Source organism: Triplophysa dalaica, chromosome 5, assembly GCF_015846415.1.
Source record: "Triplophysa dalaica isolate WHDGS20190420 chromosome 5, ASM1584641v1, whole genome shotgun sequence".
Classification (NCBI taxonomy): Eukaryota; Metazoa; Chordata; class Actinopteri; order Cypriniformes; family Nemacheilidae; genus Triplophysa; species Triplophysa dalaica.
Genome location: NC_079546.1, coordinates 4975906 through 5002434, shown reverse-complemented (window position 1 = coordinate 5002434; position 26529 = coordinate 4975906). Strand labels below are relative to the sequence as shown.

At 36.8% G+C, this 26529-nt stretch overlaps 2 protein-coding genes across 2 annotated transcripts in view; both read right to left on the bottom strand.

The window, feature by feature from the left end:
• The window catches only part of LOC130421233 (antigen WC1.1-like), a 15531-nt gene extending 3491 nt beyond the window's left edge, over positions 1 to 12040 (bottom strand). Inside the window, 21 exon segments of the mRNA XM_056749016.1 lie at positions 43 to 342; positions 532 to 600; positions 603 to 726; positions 728 to 849; positions 941 to 1267; positions 1345 to 1659; positions 1812 to 2119; positions 3152 to 3230; positions 5642 to 5725; positions 6818 to 6874; positions 7006 to 7068; positions 7172 to 7249; positions 7559 to 7621; positions 8163 to 8258; positions 9851 to 10078; positions 10147 to 10455; positions 10596 to 10679; positions 10831 to 11127; positions 11331 to 11648; positions 11846 to 11916; positions 12033 to 12040. Of these exon segments, the coding sequence (XP_056604994.1) occupies positions 43 to 342; positions 532 to 600; positions 603 to 726; positions 728 to 849; positions 941 to 1267; positions 1345 to 1659; positions 1812 to 2119; positions 3152 to 3230; positions 5642 to 5725; positions 6818 to 6874; positions 7006 to 7068; positions 7172 to 7249; positions 7559 to 7621; positions 8163 to 8258; positions 9851 to 10078; positions 10147 to 10455; positions 10596 to 10679; positions 10831 to 11127; positions 11331 to 11648; positions 11846 to 11916; positions 12033 to 12040 (3400 nt within the window).
• On the bottom strand, positions 11550 to 26529 carry LOC130421232 (deleted in malignant brain tumors 1 protein-like). The gene is given in 28 exon segments (XM_056749015.1): positions 11550 to 11648; positions 11735 to 12061; positions 12140 to 12454; positions 12605 to 12928; positions 13742 to 14047; positions 14191 to 14254; positions 17773 to 17816; positions 17951 to 18010; positions 18191 to 18247; positions 18378 to 18440; positions 18544 to 18621; positions 18744 to 18800; positions 18931 to 18993; positions 19546 to 19641; positions 21715 to 21924; positions 22004 to 22318; positions 22459 to 22542; positions 22717 to 22773; positions 23068 to 23145; positions 23267 to 23323; positions 23451 to 23513; positions 23915 to 24214; positions 24389 to 24712; positions 25105 to 25329; positions 25556 to 25774; positions 26089 to 26280; positions 26283 to 26390; positions 26514 to 26529. Coding segments are annotated over 26 exon segments (3741 nt in total). The 3' UTR covers positions 11550 to 11648; positions 11735 to 12061; positions 12140 to 12173.

Sequence of the window (26529 nt, the reverse complement as noted above, 5' to 3'; positions counted from 1 at the left end):
TAGAAACATGACTACTAGACAGTTATTTAAATGTTTTCTTACCAGAGCAGGTAATTTTGGCCACTTCATCTTCATCACACTTATTCTGTCCCCAGGGTGAAGATGGACACTGCCATAAGGTGGAATCATGTGATCGACATTTAAAATAATCCACCCAGTTTTGAGTCTTCAGTCCAACTGAAGAAATAAATTCACTGGCATATCTTCCACAGTTGAGCTCTTGACAAATCAGACTCGCTGTGTCTTTGTCCATATTGTTCCAGCAAACATTACCCCAGGATCCATTGTAGAAAACCTCCACATTCCCTTCACAGCCTTCAGTTAACCTGATCTCTTTAAACTCTACAATGAAAAGAGTGAGATGAATCAACCACAGTCTGGTAATGCATGAAACTAACAAATTAACATTTATGTACTTAAAACTAGATGTGTCTGATCGATATGGGTTATAGAAGTACTTTAAAAGCATTTCTTATATTTGCAAATGTAACACATACGACATTTACTCCATTACTTCACGTTAGTATTTACCTGAGCACACGACTCCTACATCCTCCTTGTGGTTACAGTCATGATCTCCCCAGACCCGTGAAGAGCAGTCCACAGAGACGTCTCATTCCCCTCACAGTTCACATCATCCAGCCATATGGGTCCAGAACCAGGACCAAACCAGGCTGGTACTGGCTGATCACTGAGAGCCACTCCACACTGCAGCTGTCTGCACACCCACATGAGCATCTTTAATATCCCAGGAGTCATCACACACTGTTCCCCATGAGCCTTTGTGAAAAACCTCCAGCCTCCCTGCACAATCTCCACCAGATCCCACAAGCCTGGTCGACCTCTGACCTGAGATCAGATAAACACAGAGAGAAAAACAGTTATTATACACAAGCTAACTGATTTAGAATTAAAATACAATAAGATAGTCTTACTGTACCAAGGCAGGTGATTGACAGGTGTTGTGTGGAGCTGCAGTTAAGAGTTTGAGTAGAGCTGCTGCAGTTCCTCAGATGATGTTCAGTCCCAGAGCACTTGAAGCCCATCACACACTCATGACTGTGTTCAGCACTGGATGAAGAGGAGCCAGAGAAGTTCAGCACAGAGCCACAGCCCAGCTGTCTGCAGACCACAGAGGATTCAGTGACACTCCATGAGTCCAGCAGAACTCTCCTCCAGACCTGATCAATGTAAACTTCCAGCTCCCCCTCACACTCTCTCTCTCCAGACAACCTCACACCACCATCATGAAGAGACAGAGAGGAATCTGAAGAGAAGATCTTACATTTTACCAAAATAAGTTTTACATTCTCATCGTGTTTTGAGAGAGTGAAGTTGACTCACTAGAACAAATGACTCCAACATCTTGTTTATGAGAGTATTCAGCTCGACTCCATGAAGAGATTGAACATTGTGAGAGTTGTGTTTCATTCCCCTGACAATCAAACACATCAGCCCAGATTTCACCAGATCCCTCTCCAAACCAGTCCACTCCCACAACAGACACAGCAATCCCACAATTCAGCTGTCTACAGACAACACTGGCAGCTCTCATATTCATGCACCCATCACACACTGTTCCCCATTTACTGAAATACTGACGCTCAACTCGACCAGAACAGATATCAGAGCCGTTAACAAGTCTGAGGTCAGTGTAACCTTGACAAAAGATAAAACAGATTGTTTTAGGGACATTAATAATTTGAGCACTTCTCCAGACTTAACTTTGTTTAATAGTCAATGATCTCAGGTCTGAAATTTATCAAAAAACATTCAATAATAGTTGGTTTAGTCACATTAAAATCTTTTACCCGAACATATCAGTCCCACGTCATTATCGTGGTTGGAGTTATCATCATGTGAAGGTGTTGATGAACAGTGTAGAATGGACAACTCATTTCCTCTACATTGAATGTCTTGTGTCCACACGTGTCCCTCTCCTTCACCAAAAGCATCTGCTCCCAGCAGCTGTACAGGAACCCCACAGTTCAGCTCTCTACACACAACCTCTGCATCCTGATCATCAAACGCAGCATCACACACTGTGCCCCATCTTTCTTCAAAATACATCTCTACTCTTCCAGAACATAAATGAGAACCAGCAACAAGTCTTGAGGTGCTGATTATATAGACAGAAAGAACAACACAGAAAACAAGATCACACAATGAAACACATCTTCTCACATAGAACCTAGTTTCACACAACTGAGACAGGGAACTTGATCTTTTAAAAATATAGATATAGCATAAAATTAAAACTAATACACATAATTTTTTTTTATTTCCCTATATTATCATCACTATTTTTTTAAATCACAGACGACGGTCCCAACAGCAAGTCTTGTTTTTTAATCACATTAATAGATTAAACATAAATTTGAATGTATCTTAATGTGTTATTTTAATGTCACTCTGATAACATAATATATGATAGTGAATAATACTTTGACTGCACATTATTGTGTTGATTTAATTATAATTATTTTACCCGCCATTTCAGTCACTACGGCATATTCATAGCGATAACTGATTAATCTACACAATTTGTTTTACAAACAAGTGTGAGAAAGACAATTTAGCATCTCCAATTTTCTTGCATAATAGATCAGCATGTTTAAGTACTTTGGGAGGAAACCAGAGTACCCATGAGAGACCCACACTGACACCGGGATGACATGCAAACTTCACACCGAAAAGCCTCCTGACTCAGCCAGAGCTCAAACTCGGGATCTTTTTGCTGTACTACCCACTGTGAGATGCGTTGTATATTTATCAGGTTCAATATTGCACTTTGAATCCTAAACACAGAAATCTAAACCAGAATATAATGATCATAACCATTCAATCTTTTTCGTTTGTACATCACATGACAGAATGTTTTGTTATAAGTCATGTATAAATGGGAAATTATTTAGAGAAGCTCACCTGAGCAGGTGACTCCAACATCAGCAGCATGAGAACAGTGCTGTATATACCATTCATCTGATTCACAGTTCTTCAGTGTGGACTCTGACCCACTACACTGCACATAAGCCATTTTTATTGGTTCTGATCCTGGTCCAAAGCGAGCAACATCAACAGCATCTCCACAGCCCAGCTCTCTACACACCACTGCAGCATCTGTCAGATCCCATTGACCATAGTCACACACTGTTCCCAATGACCACCAAGAAGAACCTCCACTCTACCAGCACAAGGACTGCTACCATTCACCAACCTCACATTCACATCTGATACATGTGAAACAGAGACAAAGAAAAACAGATATGAGAAACTCATGTATGAATATACAGTATAAAACGAGTATTGATAAAACAATTAACATTTCATTTGAATCAAGTGTGTACTTACCAGCAGAGATGGTCATTAATACCGAGGACAGTAAAATGAGTGTGAGACAGATCTCCATATTCCTCTACTGTACACACAGTCTGATTGAGAATAATGAGAAGTCTGTGTAAAGTTCTTCACTCATAGACTGAACACACTGGATCATTACAACCCCTCTACAGAGAGAGAGAGAGAGAGAGAGAGAGAGAGAGAGAGAGACACCAATCACACTCTCTGTTACCTTATTAGAATTAACAAAGGAAATCATCAAACAACTTGAGTGACAAATCAGAAGAGATATTTGTGATTTTCTCCATATATATCAGCAGAACGTCAGCGCTGATGTACGAGACTCCTCCCTCCATGTACAGAGGAGACAAACACCTGCAAGATTGAAGATAAAACCAAATAAATTATAGTAATCAAACCCTCCAGAGTCTATTCAACATCAAATCCTGTCATGTGCAGGGCTACAGAAAACTATATGATCACTTCACACGCTCTCACACTTTAAAACACACACTCAGATATACCAATACTGTGCCTTTCATAAATGTGAATGAATATATGAAACATTTAAGAATAACATAGTAAATGGATATTTCTATTCTTTTTATTTTAATCATTTTAAATGATTAGTAATATAAAAAAATAAAGCATAAAACAAAATCAACAATATCTGTAATAAAATCAATAAAATAAAATATCTTGCATTACTAAAAAAGCACTTCTATATTAAATCAATCAGTTAATCAATCATGTCTACAGAAAATATATATATGTAACCCCAACATCTATAGGGATGAGGAGTACTCAACAAAGCACAAACCACAGTCTGTTTCTCTGCACAAATGTATTTATTCAACAATAATAAGAATAACTCAAGGATAAATGTAATGGGCAAAGAAACTGAGTTAAACAAAAACAACAAGACACTTTTGAACACCCACAGAGCATGGGGCCCACCAGTTATATCACATAGAGAATACTCCACCAATAAGTGCACACTCACACTACATCACAAGAGAAAGCAAAGGTTCACTTCAAATTCCAGACAACGGTAATCACCCAAAATCAACAATATCTGTAATAAAATCAATAAAATAAAATCTCTTGCATTACTAAAAAAGTACTTCTATATAAAATCAATCAGTCAATCAATCATGTCTACAGAAAATATATATATTATTTGAAGCAGCATTCACAGTATATGCCCATTCAGTATTGTAATGTTTTATGTTTACGCTAGATGGCAGTTATAGAACTGTCAATCAAACCTCAGTTAATGTTGTCATGTGACTACATGAAGAATCTTCACTGTTTTAAGTGTAATGTAGATTTTTGCTCTAAACAATAACTTAAGATCAATGAATAAACCATAATTTCCTCATGTAACAGTGTTCATCCTCATCCTTCATCCTTTACATGCAGATACAGTGTCTCCAGTCATGTGTCTTAGATTGTGCAACAGCTCCATCTACACACTGAAAATAAGATCAGACACTTAAAAGTAATACAACTAATTAAATATCATTTATAAGCGGCATAAATCACAGTTTGTGAGGCTATTTTACCGTCTACTGCCACCATGCGCTCATGTCTGGAACAACAGCACACAACACTGATCTCACACATGAACGCGCTCCAAACTTCACGCGCGTCAAACTCCACTGTATAGGCAATATATAAGAAGTTTCTTAAATATTTAAACTGTTCATTGAAACAGAACTGGAAAAATCTATCATGCGTTTGTGAGTTACCGTCTGTGATTGTTGACACATTTTGTAATTGCAGACATAACGTTAAGGAGTCAATCGATGTCTTGTTTTTGATTATTAATGTCTGAAGTGATTCGTACGTCATCATTGTGCTCCGGTAAGTGCTTTGTTGTTGTTGTCGTCGTCAATGATCAATGTTACGTCTTTTAAACACTTTAAAAAGGCAAAAACCAAAAGCTGAATTTAAAGAAAACACTTTAAAAAAGATGCTGCATATGGCGGTTCATCATATGATTCGTTTCTAATGACAGTTAAGAGATGTGATAGTTTGTTTTTGTGCTATAATAGCAAGTTTATTGTTTAAACTCCTTATAATTATGCATAGTTAATAATCACAAAACGTTGTTCTAACAATATTTGTAACTTACCATGTTAAATATAACTGTCACAGTTTTAATATGTTCTTAGATGCAGATGATGTTTTATCGTAAACTTGATGTACTTCTGTACCTTGGCTGTATAAAGAGAACATACTCTAACATGTACTCGTGTAACAAATAGGATGATAGATATCAAGCACTACTCAATCTCACCCAATATTAACATTAAAACCACATTTCTGATCTGTATCTTCAGCTCCCACAAGATCTGATCATCCAGAGCAAACAGAAGAGTCTCTAAAGATCATGAGAGGATAAAGAAGAAGCTGACGGGATAAATGGAGGTGAGAAAATAACAAATGTACAATTTACATGATCACATCCAGTAGGTTAGTTTTTGCAGGTATATATTATTTAAAGAAAAGCCATTATATCAAGCACATACTCTTTACTCTATAATTTTTTGGCCAAAGGCTGATGTATGTTTTATTGTGCTCGTCTTTGTAAGAATTCTTAAAAGACAAAACTCAGAGTTAAGAGACTTTACAATACAAGTAACAGAAATGTCTATATGTGAGATGATAGTTTTTCTCAGCGCTCATGTTAACAGGTTAAAGCATTCACACAGTCCACAGAAGGAGCACATGCTCATGTAGCAGGAGAAGTGTTGAAGCAATAGTTTATTTGATAAAAACTAAAGCCATGATTCTGTACAATAGGAAACTATTTGACATTTTGTTTATGCTCTTGTTCAAAACAGCATTATTAATAAAATAAAAGGTAAAATACTAAAGACAATTTTTTCCTACATTTATATAGCATATGATTATCAATACAAAACTGTTTTAAATATCATAAAAAAATAAGGCACTGTAGTTTAAATCATAAAATTCGATCACTTTAACTCCTCAAGCTGCCTGTAATGTGATTGTATGGCATGAGACAGTGGGTTTGGTCATTGAGTTATACAGCCTGTCCCACATTGTGTGACTCCTCCCCCACATCATCATAGTCTGTTGTGTAAAAAATACATTCACATTTTTTATGTTAATTGCATAAAGATGTTAAGCCAACATTAAGTGTTTTTAAAAGGACATTATAAAGATGAAACTTAGAATATACATATTTTACTGAAATTAAAACCTACCTAACATGTTTGTAACATCTCTGTCATTCTTCACTTCATCAGGAGTTCACGAGGAGTATGATGATATCACATGACATGGAAATATACTTTATAGAACTACATTGTCTTTCGTAATGTAATGTTATTATATACTGCGTATGTGTCATTTTATTACGTGTCATGGACACATCTTCCTTTCGGAGTCTAATTGAGAACACTTGATAAACTCATCTGTGTGTCTATTCTGTGTTTGTGTGACTCACCTATTAGATCTTGAAAGTTCTGTCCGTTAATGACGTCATCATAATTCTCTAGTGTGTCTGCACATAACAGATAAACAAAAACCATCAGAATGACAAACTGCCAAATAACCTGCATTTTTCTCAGTATTATTGAGAATCACTGCTATGATCTTTGTTAAATAAACAGTCTACAAATAATGTAAAACCACCTTTTTCAAGATCAGAGTTCTGTCCTGTGGTGTTGACATCATCATAATTCTCAACAGTGTTTTCTACAAACGTGAAATAAGACACGTCATCATACTCACAAAGTATATTTTCCTTTATGGACAGATATAATATATTTCATCATTATACAGAATAACAGAACTGCACCTGTCTCACTGTCTGCTTTTAATCCATCAGTGATGACATCATCATAGTATTCTGCTGGGACTTTTTTCACCATCTCTTCTACATCAACACAGAACATGGTTGACAACAAAACAGTAAATGTTCTCTTGTAGGTAATAAATTCATGACAATAAGAAGAAAAAAAATTAACAAACGAGAGATCATTCAATTAAGTCACAGACCTTTTGGGTCACCGCCACTGATGACATCATCATAATATTCAATATTATATTTTTTATCTAAAAAGATAAAAACATTACACTTAAACTGTTTAGTATTGTGAATTGTAGTGTTGTTATACGATACATATACTGTATATACTAAATTTGTAAATCAAATGAGCTGTTTGTGAATCCACAGTCTTCTAACCTGAGAGGAAGTCGTCTTCGACATCTTCATACCCAGAATACTGTTCTTCAGAGATGAGACTCCCTGTTAAAGTGAAGCAGAACACTCAGAAACATGTTGATCATTACAAACAGCCTGAAACTGAATTAACTTTAATCACAGAAAATGTGAATCCATTTCTCAGTCGACTCAGAGATATTGGCAGGAAGAAAACAAACACGCATTGCACATACTTACAAGCATATAAACCCCCTCCACATTAGCCTCCGAAAATAAACACAGGATGACACACAATCCCACACACACACACACACACACACACACACACACACATAAACATGCACCTGCAGCTCCCTGGTTTTTGTTTTGGTTTTTGAAGCAGGAGGTTTAACAGGACTTATAATAAACTAACATCAGCTGTCTGATAGACTCTAAACTACACATTCAACTAAACACACACACAAACAACCCATAAACTTCACTGAATAACACATTTCACAATCATGACAATAACAAGACACACTAGTTTTAATAATTATACATCTGATTTGTTTTGTTAAGATAGAATGACACTTAAAATATGTACATAAATAACCTTCAACACATTATAAACATAAAGACTCACCTCTCTGACTAAAGTGTTTGTGTCTGTTTTTGTGTCTGGGCTCAATTTCTTCATAAACTGCTTCAGTCTGAGTCCAGTGTCTCCTCTTAGAGAGAGCTGTGAGTGTAAACACACAAACCTTCTGTCAGTTCACAACACATGACTTATGACACACTGAATAAGACTAGTAAGATAGATGTTCATGTCTGAGGTAGTTCAATATGTCAGATCAGGGGTGTATTCCAGAAAGCAGGTTAACTTACCGTCAGCTAAACACTGAACTCTCCGTTGATTAACCCAAACCTTGCTAACTCTGGGTTTGTCTGTACCAAAACACCTTATCAACCTTCTGAAAGATACCCAGAGTTAACATTGCTCACAGAATCAACTTAAAGACAGTGTAAATGGATGAGAGATTTCACAAGTCACCATGGAAACGGCCGGGAAGCTTAAAGTTTTTCAATGTGAAACAACTTTAAAAATCAGAGTTTTTCTTCACAGAAGACTTAAATCTGCATCAGAGTATAAAGTGCGAGATAAAAATCATAAAATTACATTTTTAAGGTTATATGTTTATAAAACTGTAAACGCTATAAATTAATTATTTGATTAAATATATTTTTATACTATAAGATTTAAAATATATACTCATCATGGCTATCTTTGTTACGTAAACTGTAGATTTGTTTAGATGTTTGTAACTCTTGTTTACCATGTTCTTTTTACCAAAATTGTGTTGTTTAATGTATTTGATCACATTGGTAATCTGGAAGGCGGTATAAAACCTCTTTTTTGTTCCTTCTCTGTATGTAAGAATCGACCTTTATTTGTTTTTCTGAAAACTGACTTTGCATTGCTGATGTAGTCATATTAATGGAGACTCTTTTAATTCTAGAAACTACTACATAATCACAATGTATGATAATTAATTTGCAGCAGAGGATGAAAGTCTGCTGTGACAGAGGTAGAGGTTTAAAATGTTAGGCCCAGTCATATAAACATAATAATCATGTAGCCTTTATATATCCCTTTCTAATACACATATATTTAGTTTTTTGTTTGTTTCTTTTGACTTTGTTTGCTAAAAGGCCATGGCTCTAACCCAATACTTCAAATATTGCCCATTAAGTGGACAGATATGCATTCCTCGGAAGCTAAAATACTTCACTATTAACTGTTGGAAATTGTAAAATGTGTATATCCATCTAGTGATATTTGGAGATTTTTTTTTCTAAAATAATTCAAAATATATTAAATATTTAATATAAATACATAAAGTTTAACAATAACAGGTTACATAATTTTATTTAAAGATTATTTTTTGTAAAAGGTTAAATAATAAAGTTAATAAAAAATGTGATGGGTGAGATTGGAAATGTAATTGTATTATTGCTGTAAAATTATTATATATTATACGTAATCTGTGCTTCCACGGTCACTTGACGCTCATCAAAAGCGCACACATGCGCAGACAACCCCTGAATCTTAGTAACATTTCCTTAACCCTGGAACATAACGTGCTCTGTAGCAGTTTATCTTCAGAGAGTAAGTTGCTTTGGTTACTTACATACCCTTAAAGTTATCTTCACTTTTGGAACTGAAAGTTGCTGTTATTTGCTAACAAACCCTTAAACTTACCCGGGTATGTCACATAACCAGCTTTCTGGAATACCCCCCTGTACTTGTATATTATCTGTGGATGTGTGTACCTCTCCTCATCACTCTGTTGTGTTGAATCAGTATCAGCAGCGGCACTAAGAGCTGTAAGAGCAAAACTCCCAGAACAATCACGACCACTGGAGGAATGAAGAGAGACTCTGATGGAAGAGATTGTGCTCGAGTCACCAATGTTGAGGAAACTGGACTCCTGATAGTCTGAGAAACTGAATGAGAAGCTGTTGTTGTTGTTGCGGCTGAAGTTGTGGGTGCAGACAAGTCTGTAAATGGAAAAAATACATTTAATAAACTGCTGGAATTAAAATCCATTCATCAGTGTTTCTCTCACCTGCACAGATAAGTTCAACATGTTCTTTGTTTGAGCAGTCAGTGTGTTTTTTCAGGACGTGAGGACAGTCCCAGAGGTGAATCTCAGTCCCTCTGCACTCGACTCTGTTCAGCCACACGACACCTTCACCAAACGCTTCATTCCCATCAGCACTCAATGCTGCTCCACAACCCAGCTGCCTGCAGACCACCTGAGCATCTCTGATGTCCAACAGATCATCACAGACTGAACCCCACTCAGAGTTATGATACACCTCCAGCCTCCCAGAACACCTGCCTTTACCTCCACTCAGTCTGAGAGGAACATGACCTACATCACACACATCATTTACAGCATTTACAATTAATTAAATGTGGAATACAAATAGCCAACAAAAATAATCATCAAATGTAATGAATGAAACAATACTTGTTTATTGTAATATTTTATAGATTTTTATGTAAACATACTTGAACATTGTCTCTGGTGAGGTGATGGTGAGGTAGAACATGTCAGACGACTCCGGGGAACATCATGAACCACCTCTTCTCTGACTGTAACATGATACAATTAAACATTGAACAGGAAATTATAGAAATAACATTCATCAAATCATATAAGCTTTTTGTATTATCTGAAATAAATGAGACTCTCAAAAATATTTATAAACATGACTACTTTACAGTTATTTAAATGTTCTCTCACCAGAGCAGTCAAATTTGGCTGCTTCGCCTTCACAATTATTCTTTGCCCATGCTTTAGATGGACACTGCCATAAAGTGGTGTCATGTGATCTAAATTTGAAATAGTCCAGCCAATTCTGAGACCTCAGTCCATCTGAAGAACTGGGTTCACTGGCAGATCTTCCACAGTTCAGTTCTTGACAGATCAGACTCGCTGTGTTTCTGTCCATCTGATTGTAGCAAACATTACCCCAGGATCCATTGTAGAAAACCTCCACATTCCCTTTACAGCCTTCACTTAACCTGATCTCTTTAAACTCTAGATTGAAAATGAGCAATTGAAATACTCACAGTCTGCTAATACACAACAAGTTTAAATGGTTCTTAATCAACATTTACGTATGTACGTAAAACTAGATGTGTCTGATCGATATGGGTCATACAAATACTTTAAAAGCATATCTTATATTTGCAAATGTAACACATACAACATTTACTCCATCACTGCAGGATAGTGTTTACCTGAGCACACGACTCCTACATCCTCCTTGTGTTTACAGTCATGATCTCCCCAGACCCGTGAAGAGCAGTTCCACAGAGACGTCTCATTCCCCTCACAGTTCACATCATCCAGCCATATGGGTCCAGAACCAGGACCAAACCAGGCTGGTACTGGCTGATCACTGAGAGCCACTCCACACTGCAGCTGTCTGCACACCACATGAGCATCTTTAATATCCCAGGAGTCATCACACACTGTCCCCCATGAGCCTTTGTGAAAAACCTCCAGCCTCCCTGCACAATCTCCACCAGATCCCACCAACCTGATCGACCTCTCACCTGATATCACATATAGAGAGAAACAGTTATTATACACAAGCTAATTGATTTAGAATTAAAATACAATTAGATATTGTTATTCTGACCAAGGCAGGTGATTGACAGATGTTGTGTGGAGCTGCAGTTGAGAGTTTGAGTAGAGCTGCTGCAGTTCCTCAGATGATGTTCAGTCCCAGATCACTTGAAGCCCATCACACACTCATGACTGTGTTCAGCACTGGATGAAGAGGACCCAGAGAAGTTCAGCACAGAGCCACAGCCCAGCTGTCTGCAGACCACAGAGGATTCAGTGACACTCCATGAGTCCAGCAGAACTCTCCTCCAGACCTGATCAATGTAAACTTCCAGCTCCCCCTCACACTCTCTCTCTCCAGACAACCTCACACCACCATCATGAAGAGAGAGAGAGGAATCTGAAGAGAAGATCTCACATTTTACCAAAATAAGTTTTACATTCTCATCATGTTATTGAGAGAGTGAAGTTGACTCACTAGAACAAATGACTCCAACATCTTGTTTATGAGACTATTCAGCTCGACTCCATGAAGAGATTGAACATTGTGAGAGTTGTGTTTCATTCCCCTGACAATCAAACACATCAGCCCAGATTTCACCAGATCCCTTTTCAAACCAGTCCACTCCCACAACAGACACAGCAATCCCACAATTCAGCTGTCTACAGACAACACTGGCAGCTCTCATATTCATGCACCCATCACACACTGTTCTCCACTCAGTCAAATACCGACTTTCTACTCGACCAGAACAGAAATCAGAGCCGTTCACTAGTCTGAAGTCAGTGTAACCTTGACAAAAGATAAAACAGATTGTTTTAGGGACATTAATAATTTGAGCACTTCTCCAGACTTAACTTTGTTTAATATTCAATGATCTCAGGTCTGAAATTTATCAAAAAACATTTAATAATAGTTGGTATTGTCACATTAAATTTTTACCCGAACATATCAGTCCCACGTCATTATCGTGGTTGGAGTTATCATAATGTGAAGGTGTTGATGAACAGTGTAGAATGGACAACTCATTTCCTCTACATTGAATGTCTTGTGTCCACACGTGTCCCTCTCCTTCACCAAAAGCATCTGCTCCCAGCCGCTGTACAGCAACCCCACAGTTCAGCTCTCTACACACAACCTCTGCATCCTGATCATCAAACGCAGCATCACACACCGTGCCCCATCTTCCTCCATAATACATCTCTACTCTTCCAGAGCACAAATGAGAACCAGCAACTAGGCTTGACCTAACATATTGTGTGACACCTGTTTGTTTATATAGACAGAAAGAACAACACAGAAAACAAGATCACACAATGAAACACATCTTCTCACAGAGAACCTAGTTTCACACAACTGAGACAGGGAAGTTGATCTTTTAAAAATATAGATATAGCTTAAAATGAAAAAGAAAACACATAATTGTTTTTAATTCCCTATATTATCATCATAATTTTGTTTAATTACAGACGACGGGCCCAACAGCAAGTCTTTTTTTTATTTATTACATTAATAGATTAAACATAAATTTCAAATGTATCTTAATGTGTTATATTAATGTCACTCTGATATCATAATATACGATATTGGATAATACTTTGACTGCACATTATTGTGTTGATTTAATTATAATTATTTTACCCGCCATTTCAGTATCTATGGCCATATTCATAGCGATAACTGATTAATCTACACAATTTGTTTTACAAACAAGTGTGAGAAAGACAATTTGGCATCTCCAATTTACTTGCATATTAGACTTGCATGTTTAAGTACTTTGGGAGGAAACTAGAGTACCCATGAGAGACCCACACTGACACCGGGATGACATGCAAACTTCACACCGAAAAGCCTCCTGACTCAGCAAGAGCTCAATCTCGGGATCTTTTTGCTGTACTACCCACTGTGAGATGCGTTTTATATTTATCAGGTAAAATTTTGCACTTTGAATCCTAAACACAGAAATCTAAACTGGAATATAATGATCATAACCATTCAATCCTTTTTCGTTTGTACATCACATGACAGAATGTTTTGTTATTAGTCATGTATAAACGGGAATTATTTTGAGAAGCTCACCTGAGCAGGTGACTCCAACATCATCAGCATGAGAACAGTACTGAATAGCCCCGTTCAGAAATTTGCAGTTCTTCAGTGTGGACTCTGAGCCACTACACTGCACATAAGCCATTTTTATTGGTTCTGATCCTTGTCCAAAGCGAGCAACATCAACAGCATCTCCACAGCCCAGCTCTCTACACACCACTTTAGCATCTGTCAGATCCCATTGACCATAGTCACACACTGTTCCCCAATGACCACCAAGAAGAACCTCCACTCTACCAGCACAAGAACTGTCACCATTCACCAACCTCACATTCACATCTGATACATGTGAAACAGAGACAGAGAAAAACAGATATGAGAAACTCATGTATGAATATACAGTATAAAACGAGTATTGATAACAACAATTAACATTTCATTTGAATCCCCAATATCTCTTTTGACCCCAACTGTGTACTTACCAGCAGTGATGGTCATTACTACAGAGGAAAATAAAATGAGTGTGAGACAGATCTCCATAATCCTCTACTGTACACACAGTCTGATTGAGAATAATGAGAAGTCTGTGTAAAGTTCTCCACTGTTCCCTCATAGTCTGAACACACTGGATCATTACAACCCCTCTACAGAGAGAGAGAGAGAGAGAGAGAGAGAGAGAGAGAGAGAGAGAGAGAGAGAGAGAGAGAGAGAGAGAGAGAGAGAGAGAGAGAGAGAGAGAGAGAGAGAGAGAGAGAGAGAGAGAGAGAGAGAGAGAGAGAGAGAGAGAGAGAGAGAGAGAGAGAGAGAGAGAGAGAGAGAGAGAGAGAGAGAGAGAGAGAGAGAGAGAGAGAGAGAGAGAGAGAGAGAGAGAGAGAGAGAGAGAGAGAGAGAGAGAGAGAGAGAGAGAGAGAGAGAGAGAGAGAGAGAGAGAGAGAGAGAGAGAGAGAGAGAGAGAGAGAGAGAGAGAGAGAGAGAGAGAGAGAGAGAGAGAGAGAGAGAGAGAGAGAGAGAGAGAGAGAGAGAGAGAGAGAGAGAGAGAGAGAGAGAGAGAGAGAGAGAGAGAGAGAGAGAGAGAGAGAGAGAGAGAGAGAGAGAGAGAGAGAGAGAGAGAGAGAGAGAGAGAGAGAGAGAGAGAGAGAGACCAATCACACTCTCTGTTACCTTATTAGAATTAACAAAGGAAATCATCAAACAACTTGAGTGACAAATCAGAAGAGATATTTGTGATTTTCTCCATATATATCAGCAGAACGTCAGCGCTGATGTACGAGACTCCTCCCTCCATGTACAGCGGAGACAAACACCTGCAAGATTGAAGATAAAACCAAATAAATTATAGTAATCAAACCCTCCAGTATCTATTCAACATCAAATCCTGTCGTGTGCAGGAAAACTATATGATCACTTCACACACTCTCACACACTCAGATATACCAATACTGTGCCTTTCATAAATGTGAATGAAATATTAAACATTTAAGAATAACATAGTAAATGGATATTTCTATTTTTATTTTAATCATTTTAAATGATTAGTAATATAAAAAAATAAAGCATAAAACAAAATCAACAATATCTGTAATAAAATCAATAAAATAAAATATCTTGCATTACTAAAAAAGCACTTCTATATTAAATCAATCAGTTAATCAATCATGTCTACAGAAAATATATATGTAACCCCAACATCTATAGGGATGAGGAGTACTCAACAAAGCACAAACCACAGTCTGTTTCTCTGCACAAATGTATTTATTCAACAATAATAAGAATAACTCAAGGATAAATGTAATGGGCAAAGAAACTGAGTTAAACAAAAACAACAAGACACTTTTGAACACCCACAGAGCATGGGGCCCACCAGTTATATCACATAGAGAATACTCCACCAATAAGTGCACACTCACACTACATCACAAGAGAAAGCAAAGGTTCACTTCAAATTCCAGACAACGGTAATCACCCAAAATCAAAATCACAACACCTATATACCTTCACCTTGGCGGAGTAATTCACATGGCATACACAAGCGAGAACCCCACAGTTCGTGGGTCAAACAAACAAAGTAAGAAAGTAAAGATACAAAAATAACTCAAATCACGTTGCCATAAAGGACCCGGTTTAACATTTGGATCATACCAAGATAACCATTAAGCCATCATAATTTCTGGTAAAGAAAACAAGAAAAGTAAAAGTAAACGGCAATCATGCATTCTCTGCAAAAGAAGAAACACAATGTATAATTGCCATATAAAAAGTTACTATAATTAAAAGCATTTACAATCAAGTATAAAACAAATTAAACTATCAAACGTTTAAACTTAATCCACGAATTTAGTACGGATTAATACCTGCATTTACATGCTTAAATCTCTGAGGCACCCAAAGTATGCTGATCCAAACAGGCACTAAAACAAGAGGCAGATATAAATATTAAAACCAAGCAAACTCGCAATAGCAAAAAGGATTGGACTAAAATTACCATTGATGCTCTAAAATAGGTCTGCTTTATTCTTTGAAGCAACAAACAACATTTTCTGATGGGGCACTCACCAATTCAGTTCTGTTAATCGATGATTTTATCATCAGCTCTTACACAGCCTTAAGTACCCACACCACATGGTGCTTCAAAGACGAAGTCCCTAAAATTGGACTTCCTTTTATAATAATCTGACCTGTGGGATTTGTAGTTCATCTCATTTGTAGTCCCTATATCTTTTACCCCATTACATATATTATTTGAAGCAGCATTCACAGTATATGCTCATTCAGTATTGTAATGTTTTATGTTTCCGCTAGATGGCAGTTATAGAACTGTCAATCAAACCTCAGTTAATGTTGTCATGTGACTACATGAAGAATCTTCACTGTCTTAAGTGTAATGTAGACTTTTGCTCTAAACAATTACTTGTTAAGATCAATGAATAAGCCATAATTTCCTCTAAACAATTTTGGAAAAATGCGGCAAATTATTGTTTTCTTATTTAAAACTTTTTGAAAGTTTATCATTTTAAAGACTCTGTTTGTTCTCGAATAAAGTAAAGAAACTGCAAACTTATGTTATAGAAAATGTTTTATTACATTTTAAGTACTTTGCAACCGTCCCGTTATTGGGTCAGTTGCAGTATTTGACTTTGTCTGTTTAAGTATAGATTGTTTGTTTATTATCATAAACACGAATGTTACAGCAGTGTTGGTGAGTAGCTGACAGATGTGAGTTTAACATAAGAAATGTCTTTCCACTAAAAACAGTCTCTGAGAAACTGAAGGAAATATAAAACGTGTTGGAACCGTCCCGAGTTTCAGTTTAACCCCCAGACAAATATTAACCACTGACACATCGTACCCCAATCGACCTATTTCATTATTTCAATGATCTTTAGTCATTGTATCTAAAGATCATGAGAGGATAAAGAAGAAGCTGACGGGATAAAGAGAGATGAGGAAAGAACAAATGTACAATTTACATGATCACATCCAGTAGATTAGTTTTTGAAGGTATATATTTATTTAAAGAAAAGCCATTATATCAAGCACATACTCTTTACTCTTTACATTTTTGGCCAAAGGCTGATGTATGTTTTATTGTGCTCGTCTTTGTAAGAATTCTTGAAAGACAAAACTCAGAGGCAGAAGACTCTACAATACAAGTAACAGAAATGTCTATATGTGAGATGATAGTTTTTCTCAGCGCTCATGTTAACAGGTTAAAGTATTCACACAGTCCACAGAAGCAGCACATGCTCGTGTAGCAGTACAGTGTTGAAGCATTAGTTTATTTGATAAAAACTAAAGGCATGATTCTGTACAATAGGAAACTATATCAACATTAATTTATGCTCTTGTCCAAAACAGCATTATTAATAAAATGAAAGGTAAAATACTAAAGACAATTTTTCCCTACATTTACAAAACATGTGATTATCAATACAAAACTGTTTGAAATATCATGAAAAAATAAGGCACTGTAGTTTAAGTTATAAAATTCGATCACTTTAACTCCTGAAGCTGCCTGTAATGTGATTGTATGGCATGAGACAGTGTGTTTGGTCATTGAGTTATACAGCCTGTCCCACATTGTGTGACTCCTCCCCCACATCATCATAGTCTGTTGTGTAAAAAGTACATTCACATTTTTTATGTTAATTGCACAAAGATGTAAACCCAATTTTAAGTGTCTTTCAATGGACATTATAAAGATGTAACTTAGAATATACATATTTTACTGAAATTAAAACCTACCTAACATGTTTGTCACATCTTCTCTGTCATTCTTCACATCATCATACTCCTCGTGGACTCCTGATGAAAAAATCACATGACATGGAAAATATACTTTATAGAACTACATTGTCTTTCGTAATGTAATTTTATTATATACTATGTATGTGTCATTTTATTACGTGTCATGGACACATCTTCCTTTCTGAGTGTAATTGAGAACACTTGATAAACTGTCTGTTGTGTGTCTGTGTAACTCACCTATTAGATCTTGAAAGTTCTGTCCGTTAATGACGTCATCATAATTCTCTAGTGTGTCTGCACATAACAGATAAACAAAAACCATCAGAATGACAAACTGCCAAATAACCTGCATTTTCTCAGTATTATTGAGAATCACTGCTATGATCTTTGTCAAATAAACAGTCTACAAATAATGTAAAACCACCTTTTTCAAGATCAGAGTTCTGTCCTGTGTTGATGACATCATCATAATTCTCAACAGTGTTTTCTACAAACGTGAAATAAGACACGTCATCATACTCACAAAGTAAATTTTCCTTTATGGACAGATATAATCTATTTAATTCTTATACAGAATAACAGAACTGCACCTGTCTCACTGTCTGCTTTTAATCCATCAGTGATGACATCATCATAGTATTCTGCTGGGACTTTTTTCACCATCTCTTCTACACCAACACAGAACATGGTTGACAACAAAACAGTTAATGTTGTCTTGTAGGTAATAAATTCATGACAAAAAAAAACAAAAAAAAAAACAAACAAGAGATCAGTCAATTAAGACACAGACCTTTTGGGTCACCGCCACTGATGACATCATCATAATATTCAATATTATATTTTTTATCTAAAAAGATAAAAACATGACACTTAAACTGTTTAGTATTGTGAATTGTAGTGTTGTTATATGATACTTATACTGTATATACTAAATTTGTAAATCAAATGAGCTGTTTGTCAATCCACAGTCTTCTAACCTGAGAAGAAGTCATCTTCGACATCTTCATACCCAGAATACTGTTCTTCAGAGATGAGACTCCCTGTTAAAGTGAAGCAGAACACTCATAAACATGTTGATCATTACAAACAACCTGAACCTAAATTAACTTTAAATCACAGAAAACGTCTTAAATATAAATCCATTTCTCAGTCGACTTAGAAATATTGGCAGGAAGAAAACAAACGCAAATTGCACATACACTTACAAGCATATAAACCCCTCCACCTTAGCCTCCGAAAATAAACACAGGATGACACACAACCCCCCCCCCCCCCCCACACACACACACACACATGTAAACATGCACCTGCAGCTCTGTGGTTTTGTGAGAGGAATTCTGTGGTTTGAAGCAGGAGGTTTAACAGGACTTATAATAAACTAACATCAGCTGTCTGACAGACTCTAAACTAAACATTCAACTAAACACACACACAAACAACCCAAAATATACACTGAATAACACACTTCACAATCATGACAATAACAAGACACACTAGTTTTAATAATAAAACATATGATTTGTTTTATTAATAGAAAAAACAATTAAAATATGTACACATCTAACCTTCAACACATAAACATAAAGACTCACCTCTCTGACTAAAGTGTTTGTGTCTGTTTTTGTGTCTGGGCTCAATTTCTTCATAAACTGCTTCAGTCTGAGTCCAGTGTCTCCTCTTAGAGAGAGCTGTGAGTGTAAACACACAAACCTTCTGTCAGTTCACAACACATGACTCATGACACACTGAATAAGACTCTAGTAAGATTGATGTTCATGTCTGAGGTAGTTCAATATGTCAGATCAGGGGTGTATTCCAGAAAGCAGCTAAACCCTGAACTCTCCGTTGATTAACCCAAACCTTGCTTACTCTGGGTATGTCTGTACCATAACACCTAATCAACCTCCCAACAGATACCCAGAGTTAATGTTGCTCACAGAAACAACTTAAAGACAGTGTAAATGGATGAGAGATTTCACGAGTCACCATGGAAACGGCTGGGAAGCTTAAAGTTTTTGAATGTAAAACAACAATAATCTGAGTTTTTCTTCACAGAAGACTTTAATCTTTAATCTTTAATAAGAGTATAAAGTGCGAGAAAAAAATCATAAAATTAAATTGTTAAGGTTATATGTTTATAAAACTATAAACGCTATAAATTAATTATTTAATTAAATATATACATATTTTACTTGTGTGTGTGTGGAGTTTGCATGTTCTCCCCGTGCCTCGGGGGTTTCCTCCGGGTACTCCGGTTTCCTCCCCTGGTCCAAAGACATGCATGGTAGATTGATTGGCATCTCTGGAAAAAATTGTCCGTAGGGTGTGAGTGCGTGAGTGAATGAGTGCGTGTGTGTGCCCTGCGATGGGTTGGCACTCCATCCAGGGTGTATCCTGCCTTGATGCCCGATGACTCCTGAGATAGGCACAGGCTCCCCGTGACCCGAGGTAGTTCGGATAAGCGGTAGAAAATGGAATGGAATGGAATATACATATTTTTATACTATAAGATTTAAAATATATACTCATCATGGCTATCTTTGTTAGGTAAACTGTAGATTTGTTGAGATGTTTGTAACTCGTGTTTACCATGTTTTTTTTACCAAAACTGTGTTGTTCAATGTATTTGATCACATTGGTAATTTGTAAGGCAGTATTAAACCTCTTTTTTGTTCCTTCTCTTTATGTAAGAATCAGCCTTTATTTGGTTTTCTGAAAACTGACTTTGCATTGCTGATGTAGTCATATTAATGGAGACTCTTTTAATTCTAGAAACTACTACATAATCACAATGTATGATCATTAATTTGCAGCAGAGGACGAAAGTCTGCTGTGACAGAGGTAGAGGTTTAAGATGATAGGCCCAGTCATATAAACATAATAATCATGTAGCCTTTATATATCCCTTTCAAATACACATACATTATGTTTTTTGTTTGTTTCTTTTGACTTTGTTTGCTAAAAGGCCGTGGCTTTACAAATGTTAAAAGAGGTGGAAACGGCCTATCCTGAAAGACTCATTGTAATCTGGAGAAAAGCCTTTCAATGCTTAACTGTAGGAGGAGGCTGAGGATCAGAAAGACATTTTTAAGAAATACAGTCCGTTTGAAAACCTTAAATCTAAGTTCTTTAATGCATTTCTTATGTAAATAGATTTAAGTTCTATTAAGAATTTAAATATGTGAAAAATTTGCCATAAATAAAACTTTGGAAAACTGCCAGGCTGGAAATTGAACCTGCAACCTTTGAGTTTTAAATCTGGCTCTCTAACCATTAGGCCACAACTATCTTTGACCCAATGCATCAAATATTGCCCAATATTGCCCAATAACAGCTAACAATAATTTATTAAAAGATTATTTCATTTTAAAAGGTTAATAATAAAGTTAATAAGAAAATGTGATGGTTGATATTGGAAATGTAATTGTATTATTGCTGTAAAATTATTATATATTATACGTAATCTGTGGTTCCACGGTCACTTTACACTCATCAAAAGCGCACACATGCGCAGAAACCCCTAAAGCTTAGTAACATTTCCTTAAAACGAACTTACCCTGGAACATAACCTGCTCCATAGCAGTTTATCGTCAGAGAGTAAGTTGCTATGGTTACTTACATCTCCTGAAAGTGATCTCCACTTTTGGAACTGAAAGCTGGGGTTACCTGCTAACTAACCATTAAACTTACCCGGGTATGTCACATAACCAGCTTTCTGGAATGCACCCCTGTACTTGTATATTATCTGTGGATGTGTGTACCTCTCCTCATCACTCTGTTGTGTTGAATCAGTATCAGCAGCGGAACTAAGAGCAGTAAGAGCAAAACTCCCAGAACAATCACAACCACTGGAAGAATGAAGAGAGACTCTGATGGAGGAGTTTGAGAAGTCACTGGGCTCTTGTTAGTCTGAGATAGAGTTGTTGTTGTTGTTGTTGTTGTTGTGGCTGGAGTTGTGAACGCAGACAAATCTGTACTTGGTAAAACAAAAAGACATTTAAGGAACTGCTGAAATTATAACCAATATGTCACTCAGTGTTTTGTTCTCACCTGCACAGATGAGTTCAACATGTTCTTTGTGTGAGCAGTCAGTGTGTTTTTTCAGGACGTGAGGACAGTCCCACAGGTGAATCTCAGTCCCTCTGCACTCGACTCTGTTCAGCCACACAACACCTTCACCAGCACCAAACGCTTCATTCCCATCAGCACTCAATGCTGCTCCACAACCCAGCTGCCTGCAGACCACCTGAGCATCTCTGATGTCCCACAGATCATCACAGACTGAACCCCACTCAGAGTTATGATACACCTCCAGCCTCCCAGAACACCTGCCTTTACCTCCACTCAGTCTGAGAGGAACATGACCTACATCACACACATCACACAGCATTTACTCTGAATTAAATGTGAAATACAAATAGCCAACAAAAATAATCATCAAATGTGATGAATGAAAAAAAGATGTGTTTTATAGTAACATTTTATAGATTTTTATGTAAACATACTTGAACATTGTCTCTGGTGAGGTGATGGTGAGGTAGAACATGTCAGAAGACTCCGGGGAACATCATGAACCACCTCTTCTCTGACTGTAACATGATACAATTAAACATTGAACAGGAAATTATAGAAATAACATTCAACAAATCATTTTAGCTTTTTGTATTTTCTGAAATAAATTAGACTCTCAAAAATATTTAAAAACATGACTACTTTACAGTTATTTAAATGTTCTCTCACCAGAGCAGTCAAATTTGACTCACCTATTTGATCTTGAAAGTTCTGTCCGTTAATGACGTCATCATAATTCTCTAGTGTGTCTGCACATAACAGATAAACAAAAACCATCAGAATGACAAACTACCAAATAACCTGCATTTTTCTAAGTATTATTGAGAATACTACTACGATCTTTGTCAAAAAAACAGGCTACGAATAATGTAAAGCCACCTATTTCAAGATCAGAGTTCTGTCCTGTGGTGATGACATCATCATAATTCTCAACAGTGTTTTCTACAAATGTGAAATAAGACACGTCATCATACTCACAAAGTAAATTTTCCTTTATGGACAGATTTAATATTTCATCCTAAAACAGAATAACAGAACTGCACCTGTCTCACTGTCTGCGTCTAATCCATCAGTGATGACATCATCATAGTATTCTGCTGAGACGTTTTTCACCATTTCTTCTACATCAACACAGAAGATGGTTGACAACAAAACAGTAAATGTTGTCTTGTAGGTAGTAAGTTCATGACAATTAAAAAATAATAATTAACAAACGAGAGATCAGTCAATTAAGTCACAGACCTTTTGGGTCACCGCCACTGATGACATCATCATAATATTCAATATTATGTTCTTTATCTAAAAAGATAAAAACATGACACTTAAACTGTTTAGTATTGTGAATTGTAGTGTTATACGATACAAATACTGTATATACTAAATTTGTAAATCAAATGAGCTGTTTGTCAATCCACAGTCTTCTAACCTGAGAGGATGTCATCTTCGACATCTTCATACCCAGAATACTGTTCTTCAGAGATGAGACTCCCTGTTAAAGTGAAGCAGAACACTCAGAAACATGTTGATCATTACAAACAACCTGAAACTGAATTAAAGTTACATCACAGAAAACGTGTTGATATGAATCCATTTCTCAGTCGACACAGATATATTGTCAGGAAGAAAACAAACACGCATTGCACATAAACTTACGAGCATATAAATAACATTCATCAAATCATTTAAGCATTTTGTATTTTCTGAAATAAATTAGAATCTCAAAAATATTTATAAACATGACTACTTTACAGTTATTAGATGTTCTTTCACCAGAGCAGTCAAATTTGGCCACTTCACCTTCACAGTTATTTTATATTACTTTTTTAATGCTTTCTATACAAAACTATTTAGAAACATGACTACTAGACATTTATGTAAATGTTTTCTTACCAGAGCAGGTAACTTTGGCCACTTCATCTTTATCACAGTTATTCTGTCCCCAGGGTGAAGATGGACACTGCCATAAAGTGGAGTCATGTGATCTACATTTAAGTTCATCCAACCAATTCCAAGACCTCAGTCTATCTGAAGGACTGGGTTCACTGGCAGATCTTCCACAGTTGAGCTCTTGACAGATCAGACTCGCTGTGTCTCTGTTCATCTGATTCCAGCAAACATTACCCCAGGATCCATTGTAGAAATCCTCCACATTCCCTTCACAGCCTTCACTTAACCTGATCTCTTTAAACTCTAGATTGAAAAGGAGCAATTGAAATACTCACAGTCTGCTAATACACAACAAGTTTAAATGGTTCTTTATTAAAATTTAGATATGCACTTAAAACTAGATGTGTCTGATCAAATGTATGGGTTATAGACATAACACATAGAACATTTACTCCATTACTGCAGGTTAGTGTTTACCTGAGCACACGACTCCTACATCCTCCTTGTGGTTACAGTCATGATCTCCCCAGACCCGTGAAGAGCAGTTCCACAGAGACGTCTCATTCCCCTCACAGTTCACATCATCCAGCCATATGGGTCCAGAACCAGGACCAAACCAGGCTGGTACTGGCTGATCACTGAGAGCCACTCCACACCGCAGCTGTCTGCACACCACATGAGCATCTTTAATATCCCAGGAGTCATCACACACTGTCCCCCATGAGCCTTTGTGAAAAACCTCCAGCCTCCCTGCACAATCTCCACCAGATCCCACCAGCCTGATCCACCTCTCATCTGAATTCAGACACAGTAAGACAACCAGTTATTACAAATAATGATAATTAACAACTAAATTTGCAATTTAAAACATTTTAATATTCACCGTGGCAGGTGACTCCCTCCTCACCCCCACACTCTCTCTCTACAGACAACAGCACTGTTCCATTATGAAAAGCCAGAGATGAATCTGTAAAGATCTGACATTTTAGACTATAGTCAACACATCTGAGGTGGTATAACAACTATCAATATAAATCATATTATATAAAGTACTTTGTGAGTCTTATTCTCATCATATTATTGAGAGAGTGAAGTTGACTCACTAGAACAAATGACTCCAACATCTTGTTTATGAGAGTATTCAGCTCGACTCCATGAAGAGATTGAACATTGTGAGAGTTGTGTTTCATTACCCTGACAATCAAACACATCAGCCCAGATTTCACCAGTTCCCTCTCCAAACCAGTCCACTCCCACAACAGACACAGCAATCCCACAATTCAGCTGTCTACAGACAACACTGGCAGCTCTCATATTCATGCACCCATCACACACTGTTCTCCACTCAGTCAAATACCGACTTTCTACTCGACCAGAACAGGAATCTGAACCATTTACCAGTCTGAACGCTGTGTAACCTAATGAGGAAAAAAGTTAGCTCATGTGAAGAGCGTAATAGTAAAAGACTGTAGGTAGAAACTCTATGAAGTTAAATTCTTTATTTATTTGTATGTATTAAATCAAAAGAGAAAGTTAGGTAAACTCAACCAGAGCAGATCACTCCCACATCATTCTCATGGGAACAGTTGTTCTTGCTTGAAAAAAGTTGTGGACAGAAGTATATATGAGACTCATTTCCTCTACACTGAATGTCTTGTGTCCACATGTGTCCCTCTCCTTCACCAAAAGCATCTGCTCCCAGCCGCTGTACAGGAACCCCACAGTTCAGCTCTCTACACACAACCTCTGCATCCTGATCATCAAACGCAGCATCACACACTGTGCCCCACGTCTTTCCATGTATCATCTCGACTCTTCCAGAACACAAGTGAGAACCAGCAATAAGTCTAGGAGCTTTGTGACCTAAGATTTTGAATGAACAACGATAGATGTTCATACATTCATATATGTGATACATTATACTGCTCTCATTGATTACAAATGACATTTAAATGTATTTTATAAAACTTATTGTTTGATGAAACTTCTTATATTACAGATGTAAAGATTACTCATCTTATTAAATGTAGAATTTTTGAAAGCAAAAACTAAAGAAATTTGAAAATAATGGAGAAAAATATTATATCTATTCAAACTATTTGAATAATTATGTTCTTCATGTGGCACAAATGTAATATTACTGTAGTCATGTATCAGGATTTTTTTAAGAAGCTCACCTAAGCAGAAGACTCCAGCATCTTCTTCATGACCACAGTTATGAATACCCCATCCTCCTGATTCACAGTTCTTCAGTGTAGACTCTGATCCATTACAGCTCACATCATTCATCCAGATCTGTCCTGATCCATGTCCAAAGCCAGCGACACCAACAGCATCTCCACAGTCCAGCTCACTACAGACCACCGCACATCTGTCAGATCCCAGTCATCATCACACACTGTTCCCCACCGACCATCATGAAGAACCTCCACTCTACCAGCACAAGGACTGCCACTATTCACCAACCTCACATTTAAATCTGTTTCATATGAAACAGTGACAAAATATCTGATATTACAAGCCATTTATTTTGACAATAAGATGAAATATAAACTATATTAATTATAATTTATAGTTATTTGGAACTAAAGTGTGTACCTACCAGCAGTAAAGGGCAT